This window comes from Trachypithecus francoisi, unplaced genomic scaffold (genome assembly GCF_009764315.1).
Source record: "Trachypithecus francoisi isolate TF-2019V2 unplaced genomic scaffold, Tfra_2.0 Lachesis_group19, whole genome shotgun sequence".
In the NCBI taxonomy this organism is placed as follows: domain Eukaryota; kingdom Metazoa; phylum Chordata; class Mammalia; order Primates; family Cercopithecidae; genus Trachypithecus; species Trachypithecus francoisi.
In genome coordinates, this window is record NW_022681464.1 from 35,393,365 (window position 1) to 35,412,307 (window position 18,943).

At 44.4% G+C, this 18,943-nt stretch overlaps 1 protein-coding gene across 1 annotated transcript in view; it reads right to left on the reverse strand.

The window, feature by feature from the left end:
- The window catches only part of COLEC12 (collectin subfamily member 12), a 186,738-nt gene extending 168,020 nt beyond the window's left edge, over positions 1 to 18,718 (reverse strand). Inside the window, exon 1 of the mRNA XM_033178184.1 lies at positions 18,502 to 18,718. Within this exon, the coding sequence (XP_033034075.1) occupies positions 18,502 to 18,508 (7 nt within the window). The 5' untranslated portion in view covers positions 18,509 to 18,718. The remainder of the gene's footprint in view (positions 1 to 18,501) is intronic.
- Between the last annotated feature and the right edge of the window lie 225 nt (positions 18,719 to 18,943).

Genomic DNA, 18,943 nt, shown 5'->3' on the forward strand with positions numbered 1-18,943 from the left:
GCTTTAGTTATTTCTGCATGGAAGAACTTGCTTACAGCCAAGAGAACAGCACCTTTTTCTCTGATTCAGTGATTGGTTACCTCCACAAATACACATCAGGCCCATACCCTGTTCCTGCTTTACTTACTAATCTGTCATATTAATGCTTGATGTGGTAATCTGTTGTATTAATGGCTGCAGTCTCATCTGTTCTCCATTAAAGAGAAACTCTGACCTGCTGTGTATGCTTAGACATCCATTTGTTTGTTTTTTCATTCATTCAATAAACACATGCTTACAGCCTAGCGGAGTTGATGAGACATGAATATCAGCATCAATGGTACCCACACATCCGTGCCCTTGGCCAGCTCTATCCTTTCCACCACTGTGCCACCTCTGCAGCAAATCCACTCACACTCCGGCATTGTGAGCCACAGAAACATCATTGAAGATGTCACAGTGGAAACAAGAGGGGAGGTTCATGCTGCATCCCTGATAGCAAACAGCTTAAACTTTCCCATTAGACATGTCTATTCTCCCCCAAAAGCTTCATTTCAGCAGGGCTACCATTAGCTTGTTTGTTTGTTTGTTTTCTTTTCCCTCTCTAATCTTTTTCCCACGCAGCATTTAGTCTGACTGACTTCTCTCTCCTTCCTGAAATTTCCCTGGGAACTTCAAATTTCACATATTTTTGTTATTAAAGCAATTTAGCTGTGTCCTGCTTCTACCTCCAAATTAACATGTCCAAACCCATGAGGAGTTCAAGAAAACAAAGGCCTCACAGGCCACCCATCATAAAGCACAGGGTGGGTTCCCTGCTTCTCATCTTAACCCTCATCCGAAAAGGATTAGGGATTCTTATAACAGCCACTAAAAGAATAAAAGTCTCTATCTCATCCAACTCTAAAATTAGAGAGAAAATCACAAGAGACATGAGGGGTACAAGTAAGTTACCACACATGACTTCTGACTGCAATTATACAGAAGTGACTTAAATCAGTCTCTCTCAATGTTTTTGTTTTTTGGAGTTTTGGCGGGTGGAGGATAGAGATTGGAAAACACTGCATATTATATCCCTTTCTTGGAAATTCATAATGGTTTTGGAACTATCAGAGACTGTGAGATGTGCTAAGAGAAGAAAAAAAAATGGTTAACTTTGTTTTAGTCAATATTTTCAAAAGTTGACTTTAGAATCCTCTTTTGCTACCCTTAAGAGTTGGGTGGATTCAGGGCAGAAAAAGCTTGGTGCACAGTTCACTCGCTTAGGTGTTCCCCCAGACCCACTCCCAGATGTTCCCAGCTGCTCAGTTAGCAAACAGCTGATTCAGGCTAATGGAACAGTTGGGGGTTTAGGAACTTGAGGAAGAGGAAGAGGGTAAAGCTGGTGGGGCTTGTGGTTGTGGAGATGATTTACATCAAGCAACGATAGCCATGGGAGAGAGAATGAGTAGTCAGCGTTCCCAGTGACTAAAACGTGCTAGAGGGCAGAAGGCTATGCTAGGGCCCACAAGGGCTGACAGGCATGTTTTCATGAAGACAAATAGCCTGATACGATGTGCAATGCTATATTCTATTCTCAAAACCTTTTCCTCACACCATATAGATCCAAGCTCAATGTGTTGTATCGCAGATTATCTTTACAGTATCAGGGCCTGCAAAGGTGACGTACTCAGATAAGGAGATTCTTCTGAGGTCAGTCTCTTTAGCAACTTACACTTTCCAATGTCTATCTCTGACAGTCATAGCCACACAACCGCCACACTCTGATGTGAATAAGGACTTGGTTAAGATTTAAGACCTCTAAGTCCTGCAGTGGTCATAACTTGATCCGTTTCTGACAGCAGTTTGTCTGCGAGGAAGAAGCAACCTTAACATATTAAATGACAGAAAGTGTTTAAGACTTATTCTATAAGCTCATATTTTCTTGTCTCCCACAGCTGAACTTTTGCATTTTCATTTTAATCCTACAGGCTACGTTATATTTTGCTCATCTATTTTAAAATGTGATTTTTATTTCTTTTTCTACTTTCCTTGGTAACTGGCACAGAGCCACACTGGCCAGAGATTTTGTGACAGAGAATGTTGAAAAGAATTTGGCTGCTGGTTTATTCTTTGTGCCTTGCTATTTCAGAGTACCATGACTCCAAGTGAAGTTTTTGGTTCTGTTGGCTTAGAGCTGAGAGTCATCCATATTAACATGTTCCAGTCAATCTGTGGACCAAGTAGGGCACTAGCACTACAGTCAGAATTTACCTCTCATTCTTGTACGCTCCCTTGTATCAGTGTGATGGCACTTAACTCTGTCTGCCTTATATTCCAGTTCTGGTTCTGACTCCTCCAGATGGAAAGCCATTTGAAGACAGGAAACTCGTCACATTGTACCCTCAACAACTAACACATTTATGATGCCTGATAGGCACTCAACAGTAGTTGTTCAAAATTAAGGAAATGAGAGTTATACATGTCTCTCTCTTTCCCACTAGTTCATGAATTCCTAAAGGGAAAAGATAAAGTCTTTCTCTTTTTGCATACTCACCATGTTTGGGGAAGAGAAGAGACTAATATATTTAGTCAGTATCTGCCGTATGCCAGCTATTTCACATTTTGCTATGTTTCTTTTTTTTTTTTTTTTGAGACAGAATCTTGCTCCAACATCTAGGCTAGAGTGCAGTGGCACCATCTCAGCTCACTGTACCCTCTGCCTCCCAGGTTCAAGCAATCCTCCCACCTCAGCCTTGGAGTAGCTGGGATTACAGGCCTGTTCCACTATGCCTGCCTGATTTCTATATGTTTAGTAGAGATGGAGTTTTGCCATGTTGGTCAGGCTGGCCTCAAACTCCTGGCCTCAAGTGATCTGCCTGCCTCAGCCTCCCATAGTGCTGGGATTACAGGTGTGAGCCACCACACCTGGCCACATTTTATTATGTTTCTGTGTTACAGATGAGAAAACCAAGGCTCAGAGAAATTACATTAATTTGACCCAAGGTCTTACAGCTTGTGAGTGGCCAGACCAAGAGGAAGACACAGGTCTGTGGGGCTCAGGAGTTCCACACCATGATGGTGACTGATCCGCACACTCCTGAAACTGAAGCCTGTGCTAGCAGCTGGGAAAGCTAAGAAGCAATGACTGATATTGCAGAATCCTGAAAAGGCTTAGGAATTTGGGAATAAAGGTGAGGCTAAAATAGGAGGACTGGTGGAACATAAGTTTAAGAAGCAGTTGGCTATAACCAAAAAGATAGATAATAAGTGTTGGCAAAGATAGGGAGAAATTAGAACCCTCATACGCTGTTGGTGGGAATGTAAAATGGTGCAGCCAACATGGAAAACAGTCTGGCTATTCCTCAAAAAGTTAAACATAAAGTTACCATACAATTCAGCAATTCTACTCCTAGGTTTATACCTATGAGAAATAAAAACATACGTCCATACAAAAATCTGCACATGAATGTTTGTAGCAGCATTATTCATAATAGCAAAAAAAAAGGTAGAGACAAGCCAAATGTTCACTGACTGATAAATGGATAAACTGTGGTATGTCTATACAGTGGAATATTATTCAGCAATAAAAAATGAAGCACTGGCCGGGCGCGGTGGCTCAAGCCTGTAATCCCAGCACTTTGGGAGGCCGAGACGGGCGGATCACGAGGTCAGGAGATCGAGACCATCCTGGCGAACACGGTGAAACCCCGTCTCTACTAAAAAATACAAAAAACTAGCCGGGCGATGTGGCGGGCGCCTGTAGTCCCAGCTACTCGGGAGGCTGAGGCAGGAGAATGGCGTAAACCCGGGAGGCGGAGCTTGCAGTGAGCTGAGATCCGGCCACTGCACTCCAGCCTGGGCGGCAGAGCGAGACTCCGTCTCAAAAAAAAATGAAGCACTGATGCATACTACAATGTAGATAAACCTTAAAAACATTATGCTAAGTAAAAGAGGCCAGTCACAAAACACACAAACACACACACACACACATTGTGTGATTCAATTGATATGAAATGTTTACATTAGGAAAGTCTAGAGTCAGAAAGCAAATTAATGTTTGCCTAGGGCTGGTGGTTCTGAGGGGAACTGAGGAGTGACTGTTAATGGGTAGGGGTTTCTTTTCAGGGTGGTGAAACTTCTGAAATTTATTATAATGATGAATAAAAACTATGTGCATATAACAAAAAAAATTGAATTGTACACGTTAAGTGGATGATTTGTATAGTATGTGAAAAAAAGAGAAGGAGTTGGAGCTGCCCACCCAAAGAGCTGGGTAACTGCCCCTCCCTAATCACAGCAGAAGATTCAAGGTTTATTACTTGGAAACATTAAAACAAAAATTCTCTTGTCTAGTGGACACCAGGAACAGGAGATGAGAAGAACTGTAATGAAATCAGGGGAAAGGTGAAAGTTTACCAACTGAATGCTCAGATCCTGGGTCCTCTTCTCCCATTTAGCCAGAAAGTACCCTCCATGGTAAAGATTAGAAGGTTCTTCTCTGGGGAATTTGACCAGCTAAGAAAAAAATAAACTAATGGTTCTAATTCCAGGAGGTCCCCAGTGGACAGCCCAACCAGATAAACTTAGAGTGATGGTCACAGTTCACAAAACCCACCAGTACAAAAGTTTCCAATTGACCTGTGTAATGTTCTGCTCTTAAATAAGACAGTTGAGGGTCATCAGACAACTGACACAACCTCTAACATGAAAAGACAAAGATGAAAATAAAGAAACCAGATAAAGCAATTGAGAGGAAATCTACATAATGCAGGAAAATTAATACCTCAGAAAAAAAAACAAATACCATTAATACACTTATAGAGATAAGAGAAGATAATATAACTGGAAAACAGGATGCTATAAAAAAGCAACCATCAGAGAAAAAGGGCCGGGCACGGTGGCTGACACCTGTAATCCCAGCACTTTGGGAGCCTGAGGCAGGTGGATCACTTGAGGTCAGAAGTTTGAGACCAGCTTGGCCAACATGGTGAAACCCCGTCTCCACTAAAAATACAAAAATTAGCCGGGCATGGTGATACATGCCTGTAATCCCAACTACTAGGGAGGCTGAGGCAGGAGAATCACTTGAACCTGGGAGGCGGAAGTTGCAATGATCCGAAATCGCACCACTGCTCTCCAGACTGGGTGACAGAGTGTGACTCCATCTCAAAAAAGAGAAAAAGAAAGAACTCTTGGAAATTAAAAATATGATCACAGAAATAAATCTCAATGGAAGGGGTGGAAGATGGAGTCAAAATATTACAGAAAGTAGAATAAAGGCATATAAATAGAAAAAAAGTAAAAATAAGGAAAAATTAGAAAATCAATTTAGAGGCTGGGTGCAGTGGCTCACTGGGATCACTTTGCAGCCCATAATCCCAGCACTTTGGGAGGCCAAGGCAGGCCGATCACCTGAGTTCAGGAGTTCAAGATCAGCCTGGCCAACATGGTGAAACCCCGTCTTTACTAAAAATACAAAAATTCACTGGGTGTGCCAGTGTGCGCCTGTAATACCAGCTACTCGGGAGCCTGAGGTTGCAATAAGCTGAGACTGCATCACTGCACTCCAGCCTAGGGGACAGAGCAAGACTCTGTTTCAAAAGAAAAAAGAAAAAAAAAAGAAAATCAATTTAAAGGGTCTAATATTCACACAACAGGTGTCTCCCAGAAAGAGAATAGAGGGAGGGAAGCACTGGAGGAGTAAGTGAACCACATTTCCCAGCATTGAAGGACATGAGTTTCCAGGATGAATGGGCCCATCAATGCCCAGAACAAAGAAAGGAAAGAGAGTCATTCCAAGGTTCGTCATCATAAAATTTCAGAACACTGAAGACAAAAATAAAATCCTAAAAGCTTCTAGACAGAGGAAAAAAATGGATTGTTTATAAGAATTTTACAAAGAGAAAAAGAACAGTTTCACATTTAGCAGCCAAGTCGGAAGCTAAAGTAAATACAGCAGTGCTTTCAAAATTCTAAGGATAAATTATCTCCAATATAGAAAGCTCTCAATTCAATGAGGGGCTAACATAAAGACCTTTGCAGACCAGCAGAATCCCCAAAAATGTACATCTCACACACACTAGTCTCAGGAAGCTATTGGAGAACGCATTGCACTAAAATAAGGAACAAACCCAGTGTGTGTGCGTGTGACTGTGTGTGTGCATGTCTGAGGGTGTCTGTGTGTGTACATCCTAACCTAACTCTAACCCTCAGTTGGTCAGAATGCTCCAGAAAAGATTTCTTTGAGAAGACAGAAATGAAAGAATTCCTAATATGTTAGAACGCACAGAGGAGAGATTTGGGAAAGTAGAAGGGACTCTGGAGATGAACAATGAAGTATGTGTGAGGAACTAAAATAGCAAGAGGATTGTTAACTTGGTGGGGGGAAACAAAAAGGTATGCAAGAAATATGACTCAGCTATGAATTGCACTGACATCGTCACAATAATATCAACACTGAATGTGGATCTGAGATTACGCCGTAACTGTATTAGAAAGGTAGACGGGAATAGGAGATACCTGCGAGGGTTGTTAGGGGAAGGTAAAAGGTGAAAGAGAACAAAACCCTCCTCTGCTATAAAAGGAAGTTTGTATATAATGCCTAAGACAAAAAAAAAAAAAAAAAAAGAAGCAAGAGCACCATAAGCATGTCACGGAGAGATACGAGGGTCCTGGCAGATCATCGTCATAAAAGACTACCAGCAATTCCTTCCAGCCCTCCATGTGCAAATCCACTTCCTTCCCTAGAATCTGGGCAGGCCCCATGACCTGCTGTGTCCCATGGAATGTGGCAGAAGTGCGAGTGGGTGGCTCCAGGGCCCCGGCCTTAGAGGCCTTGTGGCTTCTGTCTTTACACTCTTGGCAGCCAGTGGCCCTGTGAAAAGTTCACCTCCCCTGCTGGACTAGAGGCCACCTGGAGAGAGAAAATCGCTGGAGGATGAGAGCAGGGAAAACGTGAGATCAGCCAGGGAGCCCTCAGCCATTCTGGCAACCCCCAGTGATTCTCCAGGTTCCTGAGGGAAGCCACGTGTCCAGTCCAGGCTGAGTTGCAGAATCGTGAGCAAAAAACCAGCTGCTGTTCTAGGCTACAGGGTTTCGGGATGCCTTTTTTAGGCATTAGCAGGTCACTGACAGGGGTAAATGCCAAAAGAAAATGGTAAAAAAGTTATCAAGAGGTTACCTCTGGGGAATGGAAAATGAAATGAAGGTGGCCTGGGCAGGAAACTGCTGTTTTTCAGAATTTCAGGAAACCTATAACATTATCTGACTCTTTAAACTATGTACATCTCTAACTTTGATCAGAAATCACGTAAAACAAGCAAAATAAGATCATATGAATGGAAAAGTCAGACAGACAAAAATAAGAGTATTCAAGTCCAACAGATAACCAGCACTGACAAGCAGATAACCAGAAAATGCACCCAAAGAGCCAGAGAATAGAGTTTAACCTGAAGCCACAGAAGACGCAGTTTGAAGTTGGAGCCTGCAACACCTGGCACAAAGCAGGTTTCCACCAAACGCCAAACCCAACATCACAGCAAATGCAGACTTACTTACTTTATTTATTTATTTATTTATTATTTATTTTGAGATGCAGTCTTGCTCTGTCGCCCAGGCTGCAGTGCAGTGGCACGATCTCGGCTCACTGCAAGCTTGGCCTCCCGGGTTCACGCCATTCTCCTGCTTCAGTCTCCCGAGTAGCTGGGACTACAGGCGCCCGCCGCCACGCCTGGCTAATCTTTTGCATTTTTACTAGAGATGGGGTTTCACCGTGTTAGCCAGAATGGTCTTGATCTCCTGACCTCGTGATCCGCCAGCCTTGGCCTCCCAAAGTGCTGGGATTACAAATGTGAACCACCGCATCCGGCCAAAGGCAGACATTTTTAGGAGCCAGCCTGAAGGACCGCGGACAGAGACTAGGCTGAAGTTAGACTTCTCTTCCATGCTGGCCCAGTGGTGCTGTCAACCTATGAGTATCCATCGGTGGCTCTATCCTGTTTAAAACAGGATCCCTTTCCAGCTCTTGCACATTTGTCATTACTCTCAGAACAAACTGGTATGGTATCATTGGTTGTTAAAATATTTAAGTGCTTCCAAACCAACTGGTTGAAGAACAATGGCCTCTGCTCTGAGCGTTTCTGCAAGCTGTCCCTGTGTGTTTCTACTGTCACCACTACCCACTGTAGCAGGCCCTTGCCCCTGTATCCCTGGGGCCAGATGACTGGTGCCATCAGGACCCCTGAGTCTACAGTCACTCTCCACTGGCCAGTGCTCCACAGAGTTGCTTTCATATGGGAACGGTGGCTTCCACAGTGTGTCACCTGAGTTGCTAAATATTTGGAAAGCCGCCTTATGTTGCTCTGATATCCTGGACGACTTCTTTCCTAACACCAGAGGCTGACAGAATTAATGGTAATGTGTGGGCTTTGAAATTCAAAGACCTGGGTTTGAAGACTGGCTCCACCTTGTAACAGCAATAAGCTCACGTCTTTCTATAAGCTGGAACCAATGATTCCTATGTCACACACTTTGGGGAGGGAAATGTGAACTGATACATGGAAAACATCCAACACATACCGTCTGCCTAATAAATATGAGTTTTCTTTGAAGTAAGAGGACAGAGGCAGTGGTAAGAGCTATGCTTTAAGGTCCAAAATAAATATCTTAGGACTTTAATCATTTGGCTTCAAAAGACACAAAACTCCATTCTGAGGTGACTATTTGGGGGAAGGACCAACAGGAAAGCTTGATAAGAAAAAGAGTAATACATGCTGCGGGTTCTATTTGGGCTTCAGCAAATTGGCACTGAAGTACCTGATTGATATTGAAGAAAATTTATCTTAATGTATTTTGGGCTGTAAAACCTGAAGAAAGGTGTCCTTTAATCTTGATGTGTCCCTAAGAACAGTACGGGTAATATTTGCCCTGGTTTTATAGCTTTACAAATGTAAACCTTTATCAGGCTCCCTGTGTGGTTTCCTTTTTCCAGTCTTGGCATTTCTGGAACACAGTTATTATGTATCCTTCTGGTGAATGAACTCAATGCAGCGTAACAAAGTATCTGAGGTTCAGGATATTTTGCAGGGGGTAGGGGGTGGGCGCCCGGAATTAGATCGGTCTTCTGTTCAACTGTTTTATCCCAAATGGATGAAGGAATCTGTAGCAGTTTAAATACTTGTAGATTATTTTAAAGTATCACAGGAGATTCATTTTGATTACTCAGTTGCTTACTGAATTTATGTTTTGCAACAATGGGATCACTTTTGATTCAATTATATAGTTTCTTCAAGTCAAAAGTCAAAATTATAGACTTAAAATGACTCCAATTTCTGGCACAACTTGCAATGCTGATGCTTGTAAAAACAGCAGATACTTGCTCTTAGAATAAAGAGGCATAGGTATCCTATTCCTTCCTTTACAGTCTAACAAAACTGAGAAAGGGTGTTTTTGTTACTTTTATCCCTAAGTTGGCAGTGGGGGCTAAATCAGATTTCCCCACAGCCACCAACTGCAAGAACTTAGAAGTAATCAGTAAATATGCCATCCAAAACCTTGACATCTGCCTCTATCATTTAGAGATGATTATGGGGGAGGCGGTGTGCTTCCCTTTCTTCTATGAGGAAAATTCTCGTCCAATCATTTTAATCATGTTATTAAGAGAGTCAGGATGAGGCCTTGAATCTCTGCCTTAAATTGAATAAGGGCCTTGGCAGGGCCTAAAATACATGGGTGATTTGGCAAGAAAAACTAATGCTGTCCATTTCTCTGGAGACAAAAAAAAAAAAAAAAAAGTCTTTGTTTTAAAAATAACACTGACACAGTTTTTTGTTTTGAAATCCATTAACGTTGTTTAGATTATCTAAACAATTATGCCAAAGCAATATACTATAATTACCTACAAATGTTGGACCAACATTTTGAGTTTAAGAGACACAGTTCAAGAAGACTCTCAATTTGGTCTCCTCTCACCTCCCACACTGAAACGTCACACTTAAGAGATTTCAGGTCAGGCACAGTGGCTCATGCCTGTAATTCCAGCACTTTGGGAGGCCGAGGCAGGTGGATCACTTGAGGCTAGGAATTCGAGATAAGCCTGAGCAACATAGCAAAACCCTGTCTCTACAAAATATACAAAAACTAGTTGGCCATGGTGGCACACACCTGCAATCAATCCCAGCTACTCAGGAGACTGAGGCAGGAGAATTACCTGAACCCAAGAGATAGAGATTGCAGTGAGCCGAGACTGTGCCACTGCTCAAGGGATCCTCCCACCTCAGTCTCCCAAGTAGCTGGGACTACAGCCACTCACCACCACACCCATTAACTTTTCTGTGGAGACAGGATCTTGCTATGTTGCCCTGGCTGGTCTCAAACTCCTGGCCTCAAGCAACCCTCCCAACTTGGCCTCCCAAAGTGCTGAAATTATAAGCATGAATCATCAGCCCTCCTCCCTTTTAAGACATTTTTCTTTAATGTTGCTTACCCTATTAATGTAATATGAAATATAACGTAATCTGAAACACGAACTATAATTCAAATTTCTCCTGCAAATGAAAATGTCCCTGTCTTGGCCAGGTGCGGTGGCTCACACTTGTAATCCCTTTGGGAGGCTGAGGCGGGTGGATCACCTGAGGTCAAGAGCTCTAGACCAGCCTGGCCAACATGGTGAAACCCCGTCTCCACCCAAAATACAAAAATTAGCTGGGAGTGGTGGCGGGTGCCTATAATCCCAGCTACTCGGGGGGCTGAGGCAGGAGAATCACTTGAACCCAGGAGGCGGAGGCTGCATTGAGCTGAGATCACGCCATCGCACTCCAGCCTGGGAGACAAGAACGAGACTTCGTCTCAAAAAAAAAAAAAAAAAAAAGAAAAGAAAATGTCCCTGTCTTCAGCCAGATTATCTGAACCTCAAATAGGGCATGTTCTACTCTCTACTTTGCATTCCAGTGGTTTACACATAAGTCTTGTCTTGCCTACCAGACTGCAAGCTCCATGAGCACAGAAGTTATATTTTATTCATTTTATTTGGCATTTCTAGAGGACCTTGCACACAGAAAGTTCATACTAAATATTTGTTTAAAGAATAAATGAAAGCTAGTTAGAACTTGGTGGCCCAATTATAAATAATAAAACAAAAACATGACAGCTTAATGGAAAATTAATACTACTGATGAAATAGACATGACATCATATAGTTTAAAAACATACATATACATACATCTGTCCGAATACTTATTTAGACACAAATTTGTTTAACGTTGTGATTCCTTGATGTCATATCCTTACTGGATAAAACTGGACACTGGATTTGAAACACAGATCTTTAAAAATATCATGTCATGGCCGGGCGCAGTGGCTCAAGCCTGTAATCCCAGCACTTTGGGAGGCCGAGACGGGTGGATCACGAGGTCAGGAGATCAAGACCATCCTGGCTAACACGGTGAAACCCCGTCTCTACTAAAAAATACAAAAAACTAGCCGGGCGAGGTGGCGGGCGCCTGTAGTCCCAGCTACTCGGAGGCTGAGGCAGGAGAATGGCGTAAACCCGGGAGGCGGAGCTTGCAGTGAGCTGAGATGCAGCCACTGCACTCCAGCCCGGGCGACAGAGCGAGACTCTGTCTCCAAAAAAAAAAAATCATGTCATCAGTAGGCACATGAGCAATAGTACTAAAAAAGAAATAGTGCTCCTAGGTAATCTAAACATACTTACATATATTTATCAATTTTATACCACTACTATAACAAATAGAAAAACTGTTTCATTACTACAATTACAAACTTCACTTTGAGAATAGTCCCTGCATTTGTTATGACGATAGCAGTGATGGCAGCTGGAATGCAACCAATACTAATACTTCCCCACGTGGAGCACAACTCACTCCTTCTATCCCTGAGGTCTGTTTTAACACATTTGCAATTTGAAAATTACTTTCATTTCAGAACTGAACATTTGCCTTCATGGTCTAAATTACATCACTGATTAAATTAACATAGATGGCTCATAATTGGCAATTAACTTATTGCTGGGAGGAAGCAGCAGGTTATAACACAATATCACAATTACTAAAACAAATTGAGTTCTTATTACATACTAGCCACCATTCTGAACAACTATTTAATCCTTAAAACAACTCTAGCAGGTAGATGCTATTGTTGTCCCTCATTACACTGAGAAACTGGGGACTAAGTGGGGGTTAAGTGACTTGCCTGAGGTCACCAGGCTCTCTGGTTTCTGAGCCCACACTCCTCGCCAGCACACAGAAATGATTGGGTCCAACACCTAGGATCACTAAACATAATTGTATTTTATGAGATGGTTATATTTTAAAGCATGTATTATCTACTTTAAAGTGGGACTGTTTTGCCTTTGCATAATAAATTGTTTTATAAACATCAGCTAGTTTCCTAACATTTCTATGTCATAAGAAAGTAACTGGGGCAAAAGAAATGTGGCTTCTTCCACAGAGCCAGAGACAAGTGAGTTTTTCACGCCAAATGTAAAACATCCAACATCACAGGCTAGTGAATAATACCTCACATGATACTGAGGTATAATATCACGTCATTCAGGAAGCATAAAGGAGTCATGTTTAATATATCCAGGTCCAATAAATGTATTTCATTTTAAATCTCCCATGCTGAAAAATGCATTTCTTTTCTATTTTTAAGAATATCGATAGAATATTCCTGATAAATTCAGAAGTTAAGAGAGCTCCTAGAATCTCTTTGGAATTTTAACTTGGGATTACTAATTTATGTTTATATTGGCTTTCACTGCTGTATAATTACAAAACGCCCTTAAGCAATCAGCAGGACCTTTTTGAGGTATGATACTGGTTTTGGTTCTTCAAATGTCATGCACTGAAAAAGAAATCAAATCACTGCTTGACTGAGAAGTTACTTCCCTTAAGGTTTAGATGGTTGGTGTGGTTAGAAACTGTTGTCAGCAGTAAAGAATGAACTTTCTACGAAAAATGTCTATACTTTCCTGTTCCTGGTTTAAAATACTTAGTATTATTATTATTTTTACTGACCACTCACCGGTGGTTACAGTCTGTTCATGAAAATGGCACTTCTGACAACATTTCATTTTCTCAATGCAAACCTGTTAGCAAGACGAGTGCAGGGGCCATTTTCAGAGTTGGTGGCTACAGTAGGACACCCACACTCATTCAATCAGCGGTAAGCAAAACCTCCCAGAAGATAAGCTACACAGGGCAGCAATCCTGGAATCTGCTTTATCTTTGCAAGAGCTCCAGTTTAGAGCGTCTCCTCCAGTGGCTGACTGAAGAACACATCAATCCTTCAGACCTCTGACGCTAGGTCATTACAGTTACGAGTCCAGATGATAGAGCCTTGTCTACCTTGCTCACCCATTATCTAGTGGAGTGTGACAGCACACACTAGGACTTCACAAAGATGTAGGACTTGAATGCATTATTAGGGTATAGCTAGGAGGGAGTCTGGGCTAGAGATTATACGTGTGATTCTGGAATCAGACAGTCTGAGCTTGAATACTGATCAACCCCCACCAATTAGCTGGGTACCCTTAGACAAGTAACACAACCTCTCGGAACCCAAGTTTTCCTACCATCAAATGGAGGAAATGATAATGCCTGGCATGGCAGGTGCTCAATAAATGTCAGCTATTATTAAAGGGAAGTCTGTGTTAGGCTGGCCTCCCTGAGAGATCACTCACATGCTGGTTTCACCCAGGGCGAAACATATTTTCTATCACAAAATTTAAATGTCCATTTTCCCATTTGAAAGCTAATACTTCAAGGTCCATTTAAGTATATTTGGCAACGGTTGCAAGAGTTGTTTTGAAATAATATTACAGTGAGAATAAGCATCTAGTAGGAAAACGAGATGCTCTATTATGACACAGCCTGAAAGCCATCATCGGCTAATTTTTTCCATTCACCGCATTTTCAGTGGATGAGCCACATAGCAAAGGGTTGCAGCCACTGGAACAACCTTGGGAAATTGCATAGGAGACCACAGAGAAGATCTATACTTAGCAATAATTAAACCTCAGATTAAGAATGTCAAGCATTCCCAAACTAATGAAAAGTCAAAAGTATAATTAGATTGTAAATTTGCCTCCCAGAGAAGGGCAGCCCTTATTACCAATCAGTGAAGGGAGAAAGGCCTCATTTTGTTTCCATTTTCCTTTAGAAAATATGATTCTTTCAATGTTAAATGCAATTGCCTTTATAGGCTTGTTTGCTTATCCCAGTTAAGAACAAGAAATCTTAGAGAGACACTGGAAAAGAAAAAGACTGTGAGTCCCAAAAAACTCTGGGAGAAGTATACTGCTTACTAGCGCATTTTAAATATATTATTGCCAAACAGTATTTCAGAAATATTTATGCACAAAAGTAAAAAAAAAAAAGCAGCTGAACACTGTGTTTTCATGGCACCGGCCTCCTCTCTGTGTTAAATTATAGCACTGGCTTGGACCTCTGTGGTTCCGGGTGGTGGTGGCTGTTTTTGGCTGTCTCTTAGGCAACAAGTGCTGCTGCACTGAAACTAACCAATATCCCCAACTTTAAGAACCAAGAATGTGATTTAGTAACGACATACCTAACTCTAGAGGAGTCAGATTCCTTCATCAAGAATGTGAATATGTATCCAAAAAGCCATGAGATTTATGGTGTAGTACTGCTAACTGAAAATGAAATTGGAAATAAATTAAAACAAACTTCATGTTTTAATCAGTTTGGAAGACTTCAAGTACTGCAGCAACGGGGAAAGTAATTTTCTTCTGGGTAATATATAATGATGTCATTATTTTGGTACTTGTGACTCCCGGGATGGAGGAAATGGATGTTTGCTGAATGCAACAGATAGGTGGCGCTGTGACTGACGGCAGACGCAGGATTACACTCCAAGAGCCCGGTCATTACAAAGGCCATATACCGGTTTAAACATCAGAATTAGAAAGTCACGTTGGTACCCTAAAAAGGCATCTGACTTGCACAGGAATATTTGCTTTTGCAAATGAACTTCTGTAACTTCTATGGTGTCCACCGATTTTCAATTTGGCTAAAGAATGTGTTGTGTGTGTGTCTGTGTGTCTCTGCGTGTGTGTGTGTGTGTGTGTGTGTGTGTTTGAGAGACAGATTCTTGCTTCTGTCACCTGAGCTGAAGTGCAGTGGTGCGATCTTGGCTCCCTGCAACCTCCACCTCTCAGGTTCCAGCGATTCTCCTGCCTCAGCTTCTCAAGTAGCTGGGACTACAGTATGCACCACCATGCCCAACTAATTTTTGTATTTTTTAGTAGAGATGGGGTTTCACTATATGTCGGCCAGGCTGGTTTCACTATATGGTGATCCGCCCGCCTCAGCCTCCCAAAGTGCTGGGATTACAGGCATGAGCCACTGCACCTGGCCAAGAATGTTTTAGATTAACACGTTTATTCTAAGAATTTACAAGGCTTGTCATTGTTTTCTATCATGTTGGGTTTCTGAAGCATGGTGAGTTAATAACTATTTGATGTAATCAGGAACCTGGGGAAAAGCTTTAGTTGGTTCCCTATGGCAAATGATCAAAACAATTCCACTTGGTAAAAGCAGCTTTCCTTTTTGTCTAGGCTTCCAAAGCCTCAGGTCCAACTGGTTGGCTCCACCTCTTCCTGGATACAGCACCAACTGCGGGTTACTTGGCCAGTTAGTTGTCTCAGATTCACTTTTTTTTCTAGTCATCTTCACCAGAGGTTATCTATCTGGTGTCTTAGGGCCTTCCAAGTCACACGGGGTAACTGACAAAGCTTGTCTTTAGATGCCTACCCTATCCTCCTAGTTGCCAGTTCCTATTTCTTCTAGACTCAGTTTTCATACCTATGCTGTTAGGACTGAAATATCTACTCTCAGGGCTGTTGAGAGGATTAATCGCAATATGTTTGTAGTGTATATAGCACAGTGGCTGGCACTTAGTAGGTACTAAAAAATTATTACTGCCCCTCCTGTTCCCACCTCACCACTCAGACAAACATAATAAATACAGATCACGTGGTAATAATTTAATGGGCACGCAAACCTCTCATGAAATATTTTTTCTTTTTTTTGTTTTTTGAGACGGAGTCTCGCTCTTGTCACCCAGGCTGGAGTGCAATGGCTCGATCTCGGCTCACTGCAACCTCCATCTCCTGAGTTCAAGCTATTCTCCTGCCTCAGCCTCTCAAGTAGCTGGGATTACAGGCGCCCGCCACCATGCCCAGCTAATTTTTTGTATTTTTAGTAGAGGCAGGATTTCACAATGTTGACCAGGCTGTTCTCAAACTCTTGACCTCAGGTGACCTGCCCACCTTGGCCTCCCAAAGTGCTGGGATTACAGGTGTGAGCCACCACGGCCCGCCGGAAGGTTTTCATTTTTAAAAGAGGCCTTCAAAATGATTAGTCTACCCAGGGATTCACCAGTCCGTCCCTCCATCAACCTCCCCGACCGGGGCAGAAAGTGTATGGGGCTTTTGGGCAGTGCTAGACCACAGCGGGTAGGTCCAGAATGCAGCATAAATCTCCCCAAAAATGTGTTTAGGACTTTTGGGTATGTTTTCCAGTGCAGATATAAAGTGGAAAAGTATCTCAAGTGCCATAGCGGTCCTTCACTCAGTAAAAAGCATAACAAAAGTTTCAGGGTTTAAGAACCCACGTTTCCACGGGAAGCTAATGGAGTGAGTAGGTGGCTTATCTTCCCAAGCTTTAAAAACCAGTAGCCTTAATGACCAGCAAAGAGAAGACTGACTTCTGGCTAAAATGATCAGAGCCCCAGATAACTTTCAGCCATGTTAAATTCTTTCCTCTAGGGAGTCTCCTCAATTAGAGCTAGCTAAGGAATGTGTGTATTTCCTAGAATGTAAATGAGAGAAGAGAAACTGAGATGGAGACAGAAGGAAAACATGCCACTGCATTTTGAAATTCTCTAGGCAGAAAGTTGTATTGTGTCTTTTGTTTCTTTTTGCCTGGGACAGACCACTTTTCACTCGGCTGTCAGTCACCTCCCTTCCCAAGGTCTCCCAACGTGGAGACCTCACACCTTTGGAAAAGGAGTGAATTCGTAGGTATCATCACTCCGGATAGTTCAGCGCGAGCTGCCCTTCAGAAAAAAAACTTTCCAGAAGCGGCCGGGCGCGGTGGCTCAAGCCTGTAATCCCAGCACTTTGGGAGGCCGAGACGGGCGGATCACGAGGTCAGGAGATCGAGACCATCCTGGCTAACACGGTGAAACCCCGTCTCTACTAAAAAATACAAAAATCTAGCCGGGCGAGGTGGCGGGCGCCTGTAGTCCCAGCTGCTCGGGAGGCTGAGCCAGGAGAATGGCGTGAACCCGGGAGGCAGAGCTTGCAGTGAGCTGAGATCCGGCCACTGCACTCCAGCCTGGGCGACAGAGCGAGACTCCGTCTCAAAAAAGAAAAAAAAAAGAAAAAATCTTTCCAGAGCCAAAAGTTACTTTCCAAGCGCCTTGGGGCTTCCCGGGCGCCTCCCTCGGACAGCAACCCTGGCAAGTCAAAGCGATTGCATCGCCAGGTCTCTGGCGGCTGGAAGCTCGGTCACCGCGGTCAGATGGCATTTCGCACCCAGCCCGGCACAGGGCTGTGTTATCCTAGCACAGAACCAGGAACTCTCACACGAAGCCTTGTGTAAACACCACGCGGGCCCATTCCTGAGCGACCCTTTGATGCCTCCGCTGCAGTTATTTATCTCATACATAAATCAGGATTCCGCTGACAAACTCCGTGTTTCCACTAAACAGAAGTCCGCCCAGCAAAGTCCTTCTTGTTGCGCTTCTTTTTAAAGTACGGTAACATCCGACACTTCCAGAAACCGGCCTGCAGAGGACACCGCGCAGGGGGCGACGAACCGGCTGATGTGTGTCACCCCTGAACACACGTGGGCACAACCACCACACAGGCGGGCACGTGGAAGGGACGCGGAACCGAGAGCAATTATTTTCCAGTCGGTGAATCTGATGAAGAAAGATGCCAAGTGCACTTCCCGAGCCAGCTGAACTCCTCGGGCACCTAATCATTGCCAGATGTGGCGAGGGCACAGGGAGAACATCCCGAGTCCCGGAGAAAACACCCGGCCGCCAGCGCGGGGACTGCTCGGGCCGGGAAACGGCAAGAGGCGGGAGGAGAGAGGACGGGGCGAGCGTGGGGAGCGCTGCGAAGTGGAAAACCGACCGGGAGGGATAGCGATGCCTCCACTCTCCTCGGCATGTTTTTTCAATTAAAAAGTTGGAAACTGGTATCCGTAAACAACGACTTGGGCTAAGGGCTTCAAACTACTTGCAAAGACGCGATGGGGAGGGGAATACTTGCGCGCTTCAAAATCCCAAGCTCGAGGTCTCCAGCCGTGCCTGACCCAGGAGCCGGGTGCGCCCCCAATGTCCGCGCACGAACCCGACACCCTGGCAGCCCCGACTCCCCCGGCCAGCAGCCCAAGGGAAAGTTCGCGCCGGAGGCACCTCCACCGCCTCCCGCGCGCCCCAAAGCCCGTTCCCCCTGCCCGGAACCCCGCGGGGCTGCCGCCGCCCTACCTTTCATGGTGACCGAGGGGACGCACCGCCAGCCAGGGAGCTCCGCGCGAGCGCCGCGCAGCCAAGGAAGTCGTCCTGAGCGGCCGCTCACTGCACGCCCATGGTAGCCGCGCCGCACGCCGGCCGTCTGCGCCCCAGCCCTCCCTCGCCGCCGCCGGCCCGCGCTCCCCGCGCTCCCGGCTTGGCGCTCTGCTGCCGCGGGGCTGCCGCGCGCGCCGCTCTCCCAGGGCGGGAGGCGCCGCTCCCGCCAGCGCCCCTCCCCCTGGCCCGACCAGGCCTAGCGGGCGGCCGCGCCCACGCCCCCCTCGCGCCCTCCCGCGCCCGCCCCGCCCTCGGCCCGCGCCTGCCCACGGCCCGCGCCTGCCCTCGCTGGGCACTTTCTCGCCTACCCTCTTCTGCGCGCCCTGGCGCTGCTCGCCCGCGCTCTCTCTTTTTCCCATTG